The following is a 19,367-nucleotide window of genomic DNA, read 5'->3' as shown; positions in this document are numbered from 1 at the left end:
ATTGTATTCCTGCTCACATCACAGATGATTCTTTTTTCTAGGACGATTTGAGCCAATTCATTTTGTGTGGGCTCAAATCACACTGCAAATGTATGGGTAATCGGTGAGTACAAGTATCGGTGCAACCCTAATCCAGTATGTACCCCAGTAAAATAATTGTATTCAGATTACGGTGTGCCTGCTACAGTGTGCACTGTGACTTACATTCTTCTTGCATAAACTAGAACAGTAGTCTGCAAACTGCAACCCATGGGCCGGATGAGGCACTTGGCTTGCCTTTTTGCAGCTCTTGAGGCATTGTTCCTCCCAATGATCCAAGGCACTATTTCTCCAACTGACACCAACGATGGGACACCAATCCACCACTGACCATCAAGCCGCAATCATTGTCTACTCCCACTGGCCACAGTCTAGTCCCTCTAAAGTCTGAGGGACAGTAAACTGGCCCTTTGTTTAGAAAGCTTGGGGACTAGAAGAAGGGAAAGCAATATGATGTTATTAGAATAGAACCATCTTTTTCAATTGCTCTGATGTCATAGACTAAGGTAGTTAAAACTGAACTCCTTGCAAACTGCTATATACACAGCTGAAATGCGAATGTAACGGTTTAGTTGCCGAAGGATCTAATCAGCCAAACCTATGATCCAAACAATCCTGCCAAACAGAACTCACAACCTGGTCACTGACCTTCCAGAAGCCTGGTTTAGGACCTGTCCTAGCCTGGGGTGGGTCAATAAAAAAGACAGCAGGACACGGATGAGGGCATCCCTCTGCTCTTTCTACCCTAAAGCATGTTTACACTGTTAGACCGACAAAACTGTACAGTGTATTAGAGCCTCGATTTGATAAGAGTGCTGCCTCTTTAATTTCTATTGTAAAGGCTGATCTGTGGGGTTTACAAGGGTCTAATCCATCAAGCGTGGGGTCCCATTTATCAGTATGCCGATACCAGTACTGTACTATGCGATTATCCTGGAGCCATCAAAATATGTCCTTTGCTAACACCATACATGTCTACTTTGTCTCTTGACATTTCCAACCAGCACTCTGGTCCCCATAGAAACCAGTTTGTCAAGACCTAGTCATCTTCTTTGCGCCAACGTTGCTTTGGAGTTTCTGCACACCAGTCCCAAAACCCAAAAATGTAGCTATTTTTCTAAAACACAACAAGATCAAACCCTTTCATTGCAAACTAAAACTCTATCACTTTCAACAGTGGACTTCAACCATTCTCAGCCAGGATTTCCCAAGCATTTACTATGGATTCCTTGAGCTGTTTGAGATTGACCTCCAATTTGATGGTGCTTGCATAGTCCTCGGGCTAACCCTACTTGGCGCAGAGCCAACAGAATGAGAACAATTATCTTTCCATCTGTCCATAAAGATAGCATACTGACCACTACTGTAAGAGGACTTTCTTTTCACTGGCCCAAAGTATTGGTTTTAGCAGGGGTTCCCCAAAACCTGAAACTTAACTCAAGGGTTCCTATGAAGGTAAAAACGTTGAGAAAGGTTGGCCTAGTTAAAAGCAGGTAATGTTTGAGTAACAAAAAAAATTGTTTTTAAAGTGGTTGTAAACCTGGATAAAAAATAAAAAAAACACACCTGCAAGACAAAGCCATAATTCGGGAAGGAGAATTTCTGTTTCTGATTGCCTAAGACATGGGTGCTCAACCTGTGGCCCTCCAGCTGTTGCGGAACTACAGTTCCCGTCATGCTTCTAACTATCAGCGGCTTACAATGCCTCATGGGACTTGTAGTTCTGCAACAGCTGGAGGGCCACAGGTTGAGCACCCATGTCTTAGGCAATCAGAAACAGAAATTCTCCTTCCCGAATTCTTCTGGGACACATGACAGGTTCTAGAAGACTTTGGGGACAGTCACAGAGCGCAGCACCGCTCGCTTGTGCGCACCCGGCTGTGAAGCTGCAACCTGTCACAGTTGGGTGCCCATAGTGAAGATACCGGTGCCGCCGATGGAGGACTCGGGAAGAACATGACTGCGGTGAGTGCACCACTGGATAATGGGTCAGGTGAGTGTGTGTTTTTTGCAGCTGCTGCACTTTTAATAAAAAAACAAATGACTGGAACTTCGCTTTAAGACACTCTGCTGCAAACATACAGATTTTGCCCGCATTTGTTACCTGATGGTAAAATCTGGTATTGCAACAACAAAATACTGATATTTTATATGGCAACTGTTTTTTTTTTACCAGGCTGTGGTCAGGCAAGTAGTTTAAACAAGAGCATGATAGAGTTGCTGTGGTTGTCATTGTCGAAAAGCAGGAAGTTGAGACCCGTCTGTGTTATTACATAAACTGGGAGGGCCCAACTCAAATATGTGATTTTTAACTTTTGGCAATGTACTTTAAAGAAGAACTTTGGGATCGGCAAAAACAAATCCCCCATTAGTACACCCCCCTAACCAGTTAATAACATTTTGAAATCCTTACCACTGAGGAAAAAAGATGAATTGAGTTTTAATGAGCTCCTCTCTGCAGTTCAAATGATAACAGCATCTTCTCTGCCAAGGAGGAGGTGTAACAGCAGGGATTACATGATATCTTCTCCTCTCTCTCAGCAGTAAAAGGAAACTACAGTTCCCATCAACCACAGGGAATTGTAGTGAATGTGGGCAGGTACACTGAGGCCTCGTACACACGACCGAACATGTCTGCTGAAACTGGTCCGCGTGTAGGGCCTACCGGACCGGATTCCTGGGCTAGCGGACAGGTTTCCAGCGGACAAAAGTTTCTTAGCATGCTAAGAAACTTGTCCGCTGGAACCATGGCCGTCGGACATGTCCGATGGTCAGTATGACTCATCGGACATGTCCGCTGGTTATGACGTATAACCAGCGGCCCGAAATCCCGTGCATGCGTCAAATTGATTCGACGCATGCGTGGAAGCATTGAACTTCCGCATCAGAGAACGTCTGTGTCGTATACGTCACCGCGTTCTCTGTCCGCGGGGATTTTGGTCTGATGGTGTGTACACATATCAGACCAAAACCTCCCAGCAAACATGTCCGATGAAAACGGTCCGTGGACCGTTTTCATCGGACATGTCAGGCCGTGTATACAAGGCCTTAGAGTATCACTCCATGCACCACAGCAAGAGGGGCTAAATTACACCCCTGCTTCCTGGAGAAAGAACTACAGAATGGATGTGCCGGGGAGCTGCGGTGGCTCAGCGCGATTGGCACTGTGCTGACAAGCCATTCACCTCTGCAGCTAGAGGTTCGGATCCCGGTCTCGGCTTCATGTGAATTGAGTTTGGTGGTCTCAGCCCGGCTCCCGGTGGGTGTGCTATGCAAGGTAAGCCTGTGCTTAGTACGCCCACCCCCCTCCCACAAAAACCACCACACCTACACACGCACTCTAAATTGGGTTAACACACGCACTTTGACCACGCGGTCTCTAAAAAAAGAGAGGCGAAGGACTAATGGGGCTGGTTGAGCGGGCTAATCCTCTCACTCCCTTATAGGGAGTCCCTCTGCCCCGTTGGGCTTCAAAGCGGAGCAGGTAGGGCGGGCTGTGTGGGAGGACCCCCTCACACACCCGCCATTGCCACCCGGGGCATGGAGAAAGATGGCAGATTGCCTCTGGGGGAGGCCTGCCTACTCCCAACTCCTGCAGTCCGGCTCCTCTCTCGAGTTCACGCACAAAATACACTTTAAAAAAAAAAAAAAAAAAAGAATGGATGTGCCAAGATATGTGGCTGCGGCAACAGGAGGCATGGCAACCCTGCGGTCTTACAAACAGAAAACCAAAGACAATTATTGACTTGATCATAAACAGGCTATTTCAGAGCAACTGTGTGAACTAATAACACCAGATAATAACTTACTTACTTGTACAAGTAGTATTCAGTCTGATCAATCTCTTCCCTTGATTTGATATTGTCTACAAACTGTAAAAGAAAAAAGAAGCATCCAGCAAAGTTGAAAACTTCATAAAGTTGTAAATTAATTTGATAGGTCAACCGAACCATATCCAACATTGCACACATTTCAAATATTCATCAATGGGAACTATTCCTCTTAGTAGCCATGTGAAAGATAAGGAAATTGCATTGAATTGTAGATTGGGTAAGGCGTGCTTGATTGCCAATGTAGCGGAAAGATGGTGTTTGCACACAAGATTTGGGATCCTCGTTTGGAGTTCCACTTAAAAAAAACAATAGTATGTACATTGACGCAATTGTAACTGCTATATCACGGTCATATCACCTTCAGCAACCCTGATGTAAAAAACAGTCGACAATTTCCTTTTCCTGCTACAATCACCATTTATGAAGGCTCTACCTTAAAGTAACAGGCATCTACATGTATTTATGAAAGATGTTCACAGCAAGGATATACAGGCAGTCCCAGGGGGGTTACAAACAAGGTAGGGTCTGTAGGTTTTGTTCATAATTTGAATTTGTAAGTTGGAACAAGTAAAAATTTCTAGGTGTACCTCCAGCCACCAAAACATATATTTTTTTTGGATAGCACAGGGAAGGGTTAACACCCCTGTAACGTTGGTTTTTCTGTATGTGCCCCTGTTTAGAAGATTTCACCTCACTTTCTGTCGCTGTGACAATTGGATTTTGAACATTTTTGGGTTGTTGTGGAAACAAGGATTGGTGAGAAAGCTTCAGTGGGGACAATTTTTTCCCATGATAACTCCTCTGGGAGTGAATTTCCTTTCCTAGGGGTAAAGTTCCTCTCACTTCCTGTTGTCTCCCTCCGTTTGTAAGTATGAGTCCTTTGTAACCCGTGGACCACCTGTACTAAGAAATGTACCAATTCGTGTTGCAAATAGGCCAATATGTATAAACAAAGTAAACAACCCTTATAAAAAGTATTTACATATTTTAAACAAGCATTAGAACATGTATTAAAACGGGCCCCCATTCACCTTTGTAGCTACAAGCATTATTAATAAATATACATTTGCTTTACCTAGAGTTAGGATTATAACTGAGGGGCTTTTCAGAAATCCCCTGCCTTTGGGAGATATTATCTATCATGTTGCATCTCTGGGACTGGAAGTAAAGAGAATTTTCCCCAATGTTGACAAACAGCAAAAAATAAACTGGTAAGGGTTTAAAAGCGATACTAAAGTCTTGTTTTTTTCCCCCCTTAAAAATAACAAAAATGTTATATTTACCTACTCTGTGCAGTGGTTTTGCACAGAGCTGCCTGAATCATTCTCTTCTTAGGTCCTTAGCTGGCGCTCCTGGCCCCTCCCCTCCTGTTGAGTACCCCCACAGCAAGCAGCTCGCTATGGGGGCACCCAAGCTGGGCCACAGTTCTGTGTGTCCATTCAGACATAGAGCCATGGTTCGGCCCCGGCCCCTCTCTCTCCTCATTGGCTGACTTTGATTAACAGCAGCAGGAGCCAATCGCTGGATTAAGATGGGACCCAGGTAAGTTTTAGGGGGGGCTGCTGCACACTGAAGGTTTTTTGTCTTAATGCATAGAATGCATTAAGATAAAAAAATACTTCTGCCTTTACAACTCCTTTAACCCTACCCTAGTCTTTGCAATGCTAAAAAAATATAAAAGCTTTTAGCTATACTTTACGCTCTAAATACTTTAATGACCATAGCGTACACACAAGTATGCTTTAAAGGGGTTGTAAAGTCAGAAGTTTTTTTTTTATCTTAATGCAGTCTATTTATTAAGATAAAAAGCTTTCTTTGTGCAGCAGCCCCCCTAATACTTACCTGAGCCCCGTCTCTGTACCGTGATGTCCACAAGTGTCTCGGCCTCTCCCTCCTGGTTGGCTGAGACACAGCAGTGGTGCTCTTGTCTCTGCTTTCAAAGTCAGGTAGCCATTAAGAAGAGAGAGGGGCGGGCCAGGCCACAGCTCCGTGTCTGGACACAGGGGGCTCGGGTGCCACCATAGCAAGCTGTTTGCTGTGAGGGCACCCAACAGGAGGGAGGGGCTAGGAGCAAAGAAGAGAGACCCGAGAAGAGGAGGATCCGGGCTGTTCTGTGCAAATCCACTGCACAGAGGAGGTAAGTATAACAAGGTTGTTATTTTTATATAAAAAATAAACACGACTTTACAATCACTTTATATAAAAATTGTCACCCATCAAAGACAAAACATTGCTGGATTGACTGGTGAATAATCATACAGTTGCACAATTAAATGACATCTTACGGCTCCAAATTTTTTTTTTTTAAATAAGTTAACCTATAGGCAATATTTGCTCACCTGGGCAATTGTAAGGGAGCTAACCGGAAACTTCCTTTCATAGTTCTTATCCATATGATTTGCCAGATTAACTGTGAAGACACAAACATGATTTGTTGAAAATGAGTACAAATTTGTTTCAAACTTCACTATTTCGAATTTCTAAAAATAAAAGTATAACTTGCTCTCTCACAAGCATCGCCCAAGACTTCTACGTGGCGACTCAACGAGACTCTCTTGAAAGATCCCGAAATTGCAGCAGATATTCTTAAGGAAATTACCTTATACTTCTCTACTAATGTAGGCTCTGAATAATCCAATTTCTGTGTGGTCTTCACACAAATGCTATATTAGGGGAATCATACTTAAACATGGTCATGTGGCCAAACAATGTTGCAACAAAACCTTGCCCGACCTCCTGGCTCGACTCTATTCCTTAGAATGTCAACACGAGTCCAGACCAGACCGTATCTTTGAAACGTAACTGATTAGACTCCGGGAGGCCATAAGGGATCATTCTCTATATGAAGCAACACATGCTCTGTTAAAGGCAGTGTTCTTTTTACGAATACGGAGATAAGTGTGGCCGCCTATTGGCCAATGCCTTAAGCACCAAGTGCTCACAGACATACGTTCCAGCTCTACTTTTGTCGTTGGGTTCTAAAGTTCATTCTTCTCCAGAACTAGCAGAGAGTTTCCGCAACTTTTACTCAAAGTTGTATCATTTAGACCAACCTCTCACTTATGGTTCACCGCCCTGGAGCTCTTCGGACATCTGTGACTATCTTAGGGAATCCAATCTCCCTACTTTCACTCCGGAAGAGCGTGAGGATCTCTCCAAGCACATTACAGTAGAAGAATTTGCATCGGTCATAGCGAACACTCTGGTAAGTCTCCCAGCCCGACGGATTTTCCCTCCCTTGTTATAAACAGTATCAGGACTCCTTGGCGCCTTAGTTCATCACGGCCTTTAACACTCTCGTAGACGGACACAGCCTCCCTGCGGACATGCAACGTGCCTTTATTTCAGTGATCCCTTAGCCTGGTAAGGACCCATTGCTATGTGCCAGCTATAGGCCTATCTTGCTTTTGAATTGTGATGTGAAACTATTCACCAAAATCCCAGGTTCTAGGATGAATGTCTTGCTACATCGCTTAATTGCAACAGATCAAGTCGGCATTATTCATACTAGAGAGGCTAGGGACACTATTTGGACACCAATCATCATAGAAATAGCAAAACGCTCCCGTATTCCCCTTTTTCTCCTGTCCACAGACGCTTAGAAGGCCTTTGTCAGGGTGGACTGGGTCTTTCTCCAAGAGACACTCAAATTTGTGGGAATGCCGAACTCCATCCTGTCTTGGATCTCAGCAATTTATAAGAATACCACTGCTGCGGTATGGGTAAAGGGCTACGATTCCAGCCCTTTTCCTATCTCAAATGGCACCAGACAAGGTTGTCCCCTGTCTCCCCTACTCTTTGTTCTCTCTCTGGATCCCTTTCTATCACATATCAGAGGTAATTCGTCCATGTGAGGCATTGAAGCCGGCAAATACCAACACAAAGTGTCGGCTTACACCGACGACCTCTTATTTTATATTACTGAGCTTCTTACCTCCTTGTTACATGAGTTGAAACGCTACAGTAGCCTGTCTAAATTCAAGGTTGTAACAGAACGTCCCACACTCCGATTGAGTGCTTCCGTCATATTCCGCTTCCTATTAGTCTGGATATAGATATCAGATATTCCAGCTGCCCTCAACACACAACGAGACTTGTTTGTGTGCTAAAACATGGAGTGTTTAATAGAACCAAGAATGCATCCTTATATACAGTTTAAAGAGGAGGTAACCAGAACATAAATTAACATGAGCTAATTAACTAATCATTTACCCAGACAAGGTGACTCCGAGATATGACCTTTCAAGATAGACATCCCGGCTCCTCTCACCTGCTATACAATACACATTATTATAAGTGTAAACACAGGACATCTTCACACAATAGCCGGGTCAATTAGCATCTAACAGTATGTGTCCCAACATGATGAATCACTCTTACAATTAACCCGTTGAGTTCAGAATCAACAACCTGTAAATAGTTCTTACAGATATCCTGGAACATATTGTGAATAAAAATTAAATAATCCCATCTCCGGTAGTCCAAGATATCATTTCCAAGTCATCCTATGCCCCTAGTGGACATAGGATGATTTTAGACATAAGATGGTTCGGGGATGTCCCGGGTGAGTCTGTCACAAAGGTCAACTTACAAAAATCAGAAAGCCTTATATATCTCCTTATCAGACATATCAGCCCGCTCGATTCAATATCTGGGAACAAAAATTCCTGCAAACTTAAAATGACTCACCTACCAGCCTTTCCTGTCGATGCTAACCGCTGACCTTAAAAAGTGGGACACTCTGACCCTTTCCTGGTTTGGCCACTTGAGATGAACGCAATGCCAAAATCCTGTACTTGTTGCAGGCACTGCCGGTAAAAATATCTCAAACCTGCATGGGTATCCTCTTGGGGTGACCTTTTCCATCTAATCTCCAGCATATTCTGAGGTTTAGAAGCCTGCTGCGGATTCTAAATAATTTTTTTTTCATATGAATCTCACACACCTAATACAAAACCACAGGCTAGCAAGACAGACACCACACACAGGCCAGTCTGGTGCATCTCCTGTAGCGAGCATACATAGGAATGTGACAGATGGAAGAGGCCAGGAAGTGCAACTCTCTTCCATAACTCACACCAATAAAGCCCATCTGTCTGTTGTTTCAAATAAAAGTTAATGAAGCCGTAATTAGTTTAAAAAGCAATCCTGTTAGTCTGGGACCACTGTGATCACTGTAATCAGGATACTATTTCTAAATTATTCTTGTTCATGCTTGTAGTTTCCTGCAGTTTAAGCATCCCCTGTCACAGGAAAACCGCAGGGGCCAGGTAGAAAAATCCAAAACATTGAACTGCAGCTGCAATATATTATTACATAGGAATGAAAGGTAATGCAAAAAACGAAAAAAAAAGTATTCTATTTTAATGCATCCCAAACACAAGAATTGCAAAACTTTCCCACACTGGATCACATGAAACAGAAGTGCCATGAGATCAGGTTGCAGTGAGTTTCCAAAAGAAACGTATGCACTACTTTTGGTGCGGTGCGATTTCAGCCCATTCAAAATGTTCAGAGAGCTGCATGTGAATCGCACAAGTGTGTTTCTGTGTGATTTCCAGTGTAAGCCGACCCTCAAAGTGGAATTAAACCCTCTTATCCTTTACAGCCAAGGAAGTTGCCATCCAAGCCTCTTTTCTGATCTGCATTTGCCAAGGTGATTTACATGTGATCAGTTATGACACCAGCCATTTGACTGCCTGACAGTTCTGTTGAGAGCACAAGTAACTATAAGTGTTATCATCTATGGCAGGGATATGCAATTAGCGGACCTCCAGCTGTTGCAAAACTACAAGTTCCATTAGGCATAGCAAGACTCTGATAGCCACAAGCATGACACCCAGAGGCAGAGGCATGATGGGACTTGTAGTTTTGCAACAGCTGGAGGTCCGCTAATTGCATATTGCCAATCTATGGCATGCCTTGAATGTCGATATTCTGGGAAATTGTTAAATCCATAGGTTTAGTTCCACTTGAAAGCAGAATTAAACTGAAAAAAATAAATAAAAAAATAGCTGACAGGTAGGGCCTCTTCTGTCATTTAGGCTCTGTTTCCACTACTGCGAGTTGCTGTGCGACGTGACATATGTGAAGTCGCATGACAAGTCAAAACCTATGTATTTCAATGGTCGCCGTTCTAATTGGTGCGACTCAAGTCGCAGCGACTCAAAAAAGTTTTTGCACTACTTTATTCCAATTTCATTGCGACTTGTTCTCACATGGTTTTCACCGGGCGCATAACATTGCAACAAAAATCGCATTCCAAGTCGCACTGTAAATTACGCGACTTTGGGGATGCAATAGTGAAAACAGAGCCTCTGCCTATCAGCGGTACTGCATACTAAACTGCACATGCGCAACTCAGCGTACATTTACGGCACCCCCCCTGTGTTCCATGATGATGTGTGTAAGCGTGGACGTGACATTATCACAGCCCGGCCAAACAGACTGATCCCAGAAGGAAGACCAGGAGAAAATGGAAGTGCCCGTGAGAGAACAGCGCTGGTGGGCACTATTTGAAAAGTAATTTTCTCATTATGTGTTAACATGCAGTGCAAACTAATACATTATTGGATAAGGCTTGGGAGGGTCCATTTATAAAAAAAAGAAAGAAAATAATAGATGAATTTAATTCCGATTTAAGACAGAACTTTAGGCAGAAGCTAAATGTTTTGCCTGCAAAGGTATCTGTATTTCTGGCCATTCGGTCCGGAGATCTACACAGCTCTGCAACACAGCACAGTCAGGTGAATGACACTACTTTCTCTATTACAGCTATATTCTGTAGAACGAATGCATTGGTGTCCTTTCTCACTCCCCATCTTGTAACTGAACACTGAAAGTGCAGCAGGAGACTTATGCTCCGTACACACGATTGGAAATTCCGACAGCAAAAGTCCGATGTGAGCTTTTGAACGGAAATTCCGACCGTGTTTCCGGCAACAAAAGATTGAAAACTGGTTCTCAAATTTTCAGACGGAAAAAAATCCTAATCGTCTGTAGCAATTCCGATGCATAAAATTCCGACACATTCTCAGGAAACAAGTCGACGCATGCTCAGAAGCATTGAACTACATTTTCACGGCTCGTCGTATTTTGTTGTACGTCACTGCCTTCTTGACGGACGAAAGTTCAGAGAACTTTTGTGTGACCGTGTGTATGCAAGCCAAGCTTGAGCAAAAATCCGTCAGAAAAATCATCCATGGTGATCGTGCGTACGCCGCATTATGAAGTTATCCTTCTGCCATTTACTTGTGTTGTCAGGATATTTGCATTGATCCCTCCTTGTCCCAGTCTGAGAGCTGCAATATAAGGGACTGTACCAGGCTTATACCAAGTCACATTCATATACTTACTCTAGTTATAATACAAAATACATTTATTGGCTTACTGAGTACAGAGTGGAATTAATTTGTGTTTTTAGAACAATTTTTTACCAGTCAGACATGGTATGACAAAGTGAGATCACAGCTATAATTAGATGAATGGCAGGACCCACCAGTGAGAACTGAGCTCTAGAAACGTCTTCCTACCACATATTGACTGGGTGCTAAAAGACAGGCACGTTCTCTAGCAGTTAAAGCGGTTGTAAACCGCATATATAATTTTTTTTTTTTTTTACCTGCAAGGCAAAATGCATAATCAGCTAGTATGCACCGCATAATAGCCGATTATGAAATACTTACCTCAAAATGAGGTGAACAACACTTACCTGGTTTACGCCGAGCGAGATGTCATCTTGCTCCGGCGTGTCTTCCGGGTATGGCCGCTCCAGCGCTGTGATTGGCTGGAGCGGCGCCGCTCCAGCGCTGTGATTGACTGGAGCGGCGATGACGTCACTCCTGCGCGTGCGCGCGGGAGATTTAAAATCGGCAAGGTCCGGCGGCTGCCGGATCTTTCACGGTGGATCGCCCCTGCGCATGCGCCGCCCGCATTGCGAGGGGAATATCTCCTAAACCGTACAGGTTTAGGAGATATTCTTTTTACCTACAGGTAAGCCTTGTTATAGGCTTACCTGTAGGTAAAAGTGAAAAACTAAGGTTTACAACCGCTTTAAAGTGGTTGTAAACCCTTGCAATGTCCGGCTTTGGCTGTACTTCTCCTTAGAGTGGACTCGGGACACAGAGCATTGCATCTGGAGCCCACCCAAGTGAGTTGCAACAGCGAACGAGAATTCGCTGTTGCAACACTGATCCTCCTCCTCCCGGTCAATCGTGAAGCAGGTATGAAACGTGTTTCCTGATTGGCCAAAACGTCAGGCAATCCTATTGGACGCCTAGCACCGGGAGGAGGAGAGAGAAAACACAGTGGAAGCTGCTCCAGGAGAGGAAACTGGGGCAGCTTTACCCAAACCCCCCCCCCCACGCTCACCCTGCCCCCATCCAGGGTAAGGACAGCAGGTGGTGGTGGGGGTTCCCCCCCCCCTAAAAAAAACGCCACTGCAAGACCACACGGAATTACCCAAGGGTCCAATTCCTGAGCATGAGGGCCAACTAACTGGGGCCCTAAATGCAGGTGCATCAGCTGAAGAAGTTGCTTGTACTGGTGAGTGAGTGAGTGAGTGAATAAATTATATAGCGCTACAAATGCGAACTGAATCGCCTCATTTTCCTTCTATTTAGCTTTCAGAAAAGATGGGTCTTGAGTTTTTTTCTGAAGGCCTGGTGATTCTCTTCCGTATGTGTTGGTAATGAGTTCCATAGTAGAGGTCCTTGGACTGCAAATCTTCATTCTCCTTTACTTTTGTAGCGGGCCTCGGGGATGTGTAGTAGATTTTGGTTAGCTGAGGGGAGAACGCGATTGGGGTTGTGGCATTTTATTTTCTCGCATAGATATTGGGGGGCGATGCCTTGTACACATTTGTGTGTCAGGCAGAGGGCCTTGAATGTGATTGGGTCCTTGACGGGCAGCCAATGGAGTGACCTCAGGGAGGGGAAAATTTATTCCAAGGGTTTTTTCCCCTGTTACCAGTCGCGCTGCCGTATTCTGGACGACTTGTAGACGGGCAATCTGGTATTTGGGGAGACCTAGGTACAGGGAGTTAGCATAGTCGACCTTGGAGTTTATTAGTGCTCCCACCACTTTTCCGGAATGAAGGGCACAAGTCTTCTTAGTAGACGCAGGAGATGTTGAGACCCGCTCACTACCAAGTTGCTTGTACTGGTATCTTGGATACCACCTTTACAGGTCGGGGTGAACATTCGGTAGAGGGATACAAAAAATTTGTGCTGAAGGCAGCCCTACATCCAGGGATCCAGGGTAACTTTAAGGCAAGGATGACTAAAGGCAGCACTAGGCATGATCCCTGGTTTCAAAAGAAGGAAAGAAAAAAGATAAAGGAAGAAGAATTAGGAAAGAAGGGAAGAAAGAGAAAAAAAAAGGGGGGAGGGGGGAAGAGGTGTTGTCCTGCAGGAGGGGGAGGCAGTGCCAATCCTGACCTCCTTGGGGCCCTAAGCAAAATGACATGTCACATTAAAGTTGAGAAGCGGGGGGTGCTGCCAACAGTGACATGTGACATTAAAGTTGAGAAGCGGGGGTAGGGGGGGGTTCTGCTGTCAAAAATTACATCTTACATTAAAGTGAGGAAGCGGGGGGGGGCTGACTTCTTACCTCTTCTCCCATGCAGCCAGCAAGTTGAGAAGCAGGGTTAGGGGCCGAAAAATTACTTCTCACCAGGCGGGGCCTCTAGTAAAATTTGGGGGGTCCTCCACAGCTTTGCGGAGCCCTTAACGGCTTGCATAGTGAGCCTATAGGGCGGATCGGCCCTGGGGGGAGGTGGCAGGTCTGCTCTGAGGAGAAGCCCAGACTGCTCGGGTGCAAGGTGGGAAGAGCATAGAACCACCAAGATGACCATACTTTAAGGAATTTAGAGTCAGAATCATTTAAAATGCTAAACATTTTCTCATTGATCATAAGATTAGTTAGAGTGCTCATCACCATTGCAAACAGAACAAAGGGCCTCTTCCATGCTCTGGCTAGAACCCTTTTGGCCACAATGAACAAATAAGTTGTTGGTATGAGAACAAGCCCTGAATCGGGAAGTGCAACAAGGTGATTTTAGCAATTCTTCATATAGGTATGTGAAATAGGGAATGCAGGAGTCCAAACATCCAGGACCAAAACCCTATGAGGCGAGGACAAGCCCACCAAAATGTGTACTACATCGCCCCGTTGGCCACACCCTCTAAAGGACCCGTCGTCGTAGGCCCGTTTTCGAACTCGCAATCGGGGTTGGAAGCCAATATCATCATAGAAGGACTTTGTATGCAGCTTCAATTTTATCCTTTTCTAAGTTTCAAAATACCAGGCATGCATCACTGTCATAGTTTGGGGTGGGTCTGACGCTGAAAAGATTTTCTCATTGATGACATATATTGCTGTTCATCTATGCCCAAATAAATGATGAACTAACAATCATTTTATCATTACTAACAGAACATGGACATATAATATAAGAAACTACAGTAAAACAATGGTAACTGGTTTCGTTATGAGGATGCTACCATCAGGTGTAATTTGTACAAGAAATACGGATTTTAAATGAACACTGCCACCTGGTGGTCAAGCTGCATATAAGCATTGAAGATCAGAGGCATAGATAGTATACAGTATAGTGTGACCCACAGCAGTCAGGAAGAATCCTGCATTGGTGTGTACACACTATACAGGCTTTGCATTGCATTTGTAATACATTTTTGCAGTGAGGCAATTGCCTCCTATTTTTAGTGCACTTAAGGTGTGTTTTGTAGGCATGATTTATATTTGTTTTATAATTAATGAGTTGCATTTATGTGATTTCAGTGTCTAGGTATGTTTACATGTGAAAAAAATGCAGCATGCTTTATTTTTTTGTAAATGCACATGAAAGCACCACAATCATGTAAACTACGCTCATTGAAATACATACATTTTCTTTGCATATGTGTTTATATTGCGTTTAAACGCACATTCAAATACATTTGGTGTAAATGAGCCTTAACCTCTAAGGCCCCGTACACACGACCGGATCTGTCCGCTGATATTTGTCCGACGGACAGTTTCAGCGGACAGATCCGGTCGTGTGTACAGCCGACCGGACCGGATTCCCGGCCGAGCGGACTTTTTCCAGCGGACTAAAATTTCCTAGCATGCTAAGAAATCTGTCCGCTGGAAACCTGTCCGTCGGACGTGTTCGGTCGTCTGTACAGACTCACCGGACTTGTCCGACCGACCACCATCCCTCGCATGCGTCGTACTGATTTGACGCATGTGTGGAAGCTTTGAACTTCAAGGCCGCCCACGTCCCCGTCGCGGCCACTTCCCCGCGTATTGTTTAGGCGCGGATTTCTGTCTGATGGTGTGTACAACCATCAGACAGAAATCTCCGGGCGGACATGTCCTATGAAAACGGTCCGGCGGACCATTTTCAGCGGACTGTCCGTCCGTGTGTACGGGGCCTTAAGGACCGCCTAACGCTGATATATGTCGGCAGAATGGCACGGCTGGGCACAGGCACGTACCTGTACTAGAGCTGCATGATTAATCGCGGAGAGAATCGCGGTTTCGATTCTCCCCGCCCACGATCTCCCCGCGGGATGACAGGCGATTCTTTTGAGATGTCCTGCCCGGCGTGAGCACACGGCTTACAGTGTACAGAACGCGCCAGCCAATCCGAGCGCAGCATCCTCGAGCCCGGGCTACAGGCCCTGCCCCGCTGCCAATCAGCGCGTCCTGGAGAATGCCTCGGTGGGAGGCGGGGTCAGCACGCTCTTTGGCGCACACGTGGACGGCTCTGTAGTCCGGGGGCGTCAGGTCGTGAAAGGCAGAGATCATGCGGCGGAGGACCCCGGGAGGGGGAGCGGGGATGGATGACTCACGGGGGGGAACTCATCCAGCCGGCGATACGAGCAGCACGGGCAGCCATGTGCGGAGTGGGCTGTCAGCTGATGATCATGCATACCGATCACCATTCATACCGATCTGCATTCATATACTGATATCGCCTATCCCTCCAATGCCAAACAGCACACCGACATGACCAGGAGGCAGCAGAAGGTAACCAGCCCGTGTGTGTGTGTGTGCAGCAGGTGTCACCCATCACTACAGTCTCCAAAACACAGTGAGTTTCCTTGCATTAAGCAGTGTATACAATGTATCATGAACACCAGTGACCACAGTGAGAGTGAACTACCCCAGCCAGGCCCAGTACTTGCAGTCATTCTATTAAAGGGGGGCCTGTGATCCGAGGAGTGGACTTAAAATACCGGTAACCACTGTCCCTTATAATATGATGATTACCACAGTCAAAAAAAAAATTGAGAATCGTGAGAGAATCGTGATCTTCATTTTAAGCAAAAGAATCGCGATTCTCATTTTGGCCAGAATCGTGCAGCCCTAACCTGTACGTTGCCTTTAAGAGCCCAGCCGTGGGGTCGGGAGCACGCCGGCGTGCTCACGACCCGGTCCAAAGCTCCGTGACTGCTCCCGCGGACCCGATCGCTGCCGGTCACAGGAGCTGAAGAACGGGGAGAGAGGAGTCTAAACAAACCTTCCCCGTTCTTTTGTGTGGCAGTGACACTGATCGTCTGTTCCCTGATATAGGGAACGACAATCAGTGGCATCACGCCTACAGCCACGCCCCTCTACAGTAAGAATCACTTCCTTAGGGCACACTTAACCCTTTAGCGCCCCCTAGTGGTTAACCCCTTCAATGCCATTGTCATTTTCACAGTAATCAGTGCATTTTTATAGCACTTTTCGCTGTGAAAATGACAATGGTCCCAAAAATGTGTCAAAAGTGTCCGCCACAATGTCGCAGTCACGAAAAAAAAAAACGCTGATCGCCGCCATTAATAGTAAAAAAAAACACTATTAATAAAAATTCCATAAAACTATCCCCTATTTTGTAAACGCTATAAATTTTGCGCAAACCAATCGATCAACACTTATTGCATTTTTTTTTACCAAAAATAGATAGAAGAATACGTATCGGCCTAAGCTGAGGGGAAAAAATGTTTTTAAATCTTTTTTGGGGATATTTAATATAGCAAAAAGAAAAAAATAGATTTTTTTTCAAAATTGTTGGTCAATTTTTTTTAATTGCCCAAAAAATAAAAAACGCAGAGGTGTTTAAATACCACCAAAAGAAAGCTCTATTTGTGGGAAAAAAAGGGACGCCAATTTTGTTTGAGAGCCACGTCGCACGACCGCGCAATTGTCAGTTAAAGAGACGCAGTGGCGAATCGCAAAAGGGGCAAGGCCCTTAACCTGCATAATGGTCGGGGTCTTAAGTGGTTAAAGTAGATGTAAACTCAATTCATGAAATTTGGGCACATATATCTGCAGTATTTTGTTATCTCTCTTCAAAGAGCTAAGTCCTGTATCTTTCCCCTGAACCGTTCCTCCGTTATCAGCCTGATAACTCCTGACAAATTCTTGGACACATCAGATGAATATAGCCAGAAATTTCTGTCAGGGGAGGTTGCCAAAATAGATTAGCAGGGAACTGGCCCTGTTACAAAACACCTCTGAGAGTCTCTCTGCCTGTGTGGAGAGGGGGTGTGTGCCTTTCCTCCAATCAGCAATTTTACTTTCTTGGCTGTATGCCCAGACATCTCACACTGTGTTAAACAGGAAGAGAAATTAGCTTTCTAAACAGTATATAAATGTGAAGACAGCAGATATACATGGAAAACTTATGTAGGGAGGTCGATTCATCCCTGTGTATCATCTGAGGCTGTTCACTTCACTTGGTGTATGGAGGGTTTACATCCACTTTAAAGAAAACCTCCAAAAATTGATAGCCACACCATGAAGGAACAGAGCAGGTTTTAACCTTCAATCATTAGGGGAGTACACTAAACAGTGCAGTACAAAGATATCACAACTCACCTAAGTCATGGGGCTCTTTCTCCCATTTCTCCCATGCACTGTCACTGGTATATGCCGAAGAGAGAATACATCTTTTCCCTGTAAAAATAACAAATTCACTTTTAATTAGCGTTAAAATTATTTGTTTCAAGCATACAATAACCACATGAACCACACCGATATTTTGAATGCCCAGAGAACGATTTTATTAAACATTCATGTGTGTAATTATTACAAGTCAGAAGGAGAACCCATGTATTTAGATGCACGGCTTCATCACGCATCAACGAGCACCTTCTCATTCAGAGATGAAAGCAATCTGTGAGCGGATATTATCCAGAAAACACTGCAGCCGTGTGAATATGGGAGCTATATAACCGACTACAGAAAGCTTCTCAGTGGGTCTGAATCTGACTGGAGAAAGTAAAGCACTCTGCAATCCTGATTCCGAATACAGGCTTTCCATACAGAGCTTCACACTAGAGCTGCACAATTCTGGCTAAAATGACAATCACAAATATTTGCTTAGAATAAAGATCACGATTCTCGCGGTGTAACATTTTCTTTCACATTATACAACAAGAATTGGACTAACTTTGCTGTTTATTTTTTTTTTTGTTCATTAAAGTGTATTTCTTGCATTTAAAAAACCGCTGCGCAAATACGGTGTGACATAAAATATTGCAACAACCACCATTTTATTCTCTATTATATATCATGTTTGGGTGTTCCAAGTAATTTTCTATCGGAAAATAATGTTTTTTTTTTTTACTTGTAAGCAACAAATGTCAGAAAAGGTTTGGTCTTTAAATGAAAAGATTCTATGGGCCAGATCCACGAAGCGTTTACACTGGCGTATATATTGATACGTCGCGTAACTTCTAGTTTGCTCCGGCGTATCTTTGTTTTGTATCCACAAAACAAGATACTCCTGAAGCTGGGCTAGATCCGACTGGTGTACGTCTTAGTACGCCGTCGGATCTAAGGTGCATATTTACGCTGGCCGCTAGGTGGCGTTTCCGTTGATTTCCGCGTGGAGTATGCAAATTAGCTAGATACGGCGATCCACGAACGTACGTCCAGTGATTTTTTTTACGTGGTTTCCGTAAGGCTTTTTTCGGCGTATAGTTACCCCTGCTATATGAGGCGTATCCTATGTAAAGTATGGACGTTGTTCCCGCGTAAAAATTTGAAAATTTTACATCGTTTGCGTAAGTCGATTCGCGAATAGGGCTTTGCGTAGAATGACGATCACGTCGTAAGCATTGGCTTGTTGCGGGTTAATTTCAAGCATGCGCACTGGGATACCCCCACAGACGGCGCATGCGCCGTTCAGAAAAAACGTCATTTACGTTGGGTCAAGACGTATTACCATAATACACGCCCCCATCTCAACCATTCGAATTGCGCGCCCTTGCGCCGACACAGTTACACTACGCTGCCGTAACTTACGGCGCAAATTCTTTGAGAATATGGGAAATACGCTGTAAGTTACAGCGACGTAGTGTAACTGAGATACACTACGCCGGCCGTAAAAAAGCGCTGCGCTTCGTGGATCTGGCCTTTTGTTTCCACTTATTGAGTGCTGTGATAAAATTTTTGCAGGCTGCCTGGATTTTGTTTTTCCAGCTGTGAGAACTCTCTGCA

General features: G+C 44.6%; 1 protein-coding gene across 1 annotated transcript in view; it reads right to left on the bottom strand.

The window, feature by feature from the left end:
- The window catches only part of MRPS27 (mitochondrial ribosomal protein S27), a 173,492-nt gene that overhangs the window by 140,160 nt on the left and 13,965 nt on the right, over positions 1-19,367 (bottom strand). Inside the window, exons 2-4 of the mRNA XM_040341463.1 lie at positions 17,742-17,819; positions 6,212-6,282; positions 3,853-3,911 (exon numbers count right to left, since the gene is read on the bottom strand). Coding sequence (XP_040197397.1) covers positions 3,853-3,911; positions 6,212-6,282; positions 17,742-17,819 — 208 coding nt within the window. The remainder of the gene's footprint in view (positions 1-3,852; positions 3,912-6,211; positions 6,283-17,741; positions 17,820-19,367) is intronic.

Source organism: Rana temporaria, chromosome 1 (genome assembly GCF_905171775.1).
Source record: "Rana temporaria chromosome 1, aRanTem1.1, whole genome shotgun sequence".
NCBI lineage: Eukaryota > Metazoa > Chordata > Amphibia > Anura > Ranidae > Rana > Rana temporaria.
The sequence above is the reverse complement of the archived record's forward strand: the minus strand, read 5'-3'. Positions and strand labels throughout refer to the sequence as shown.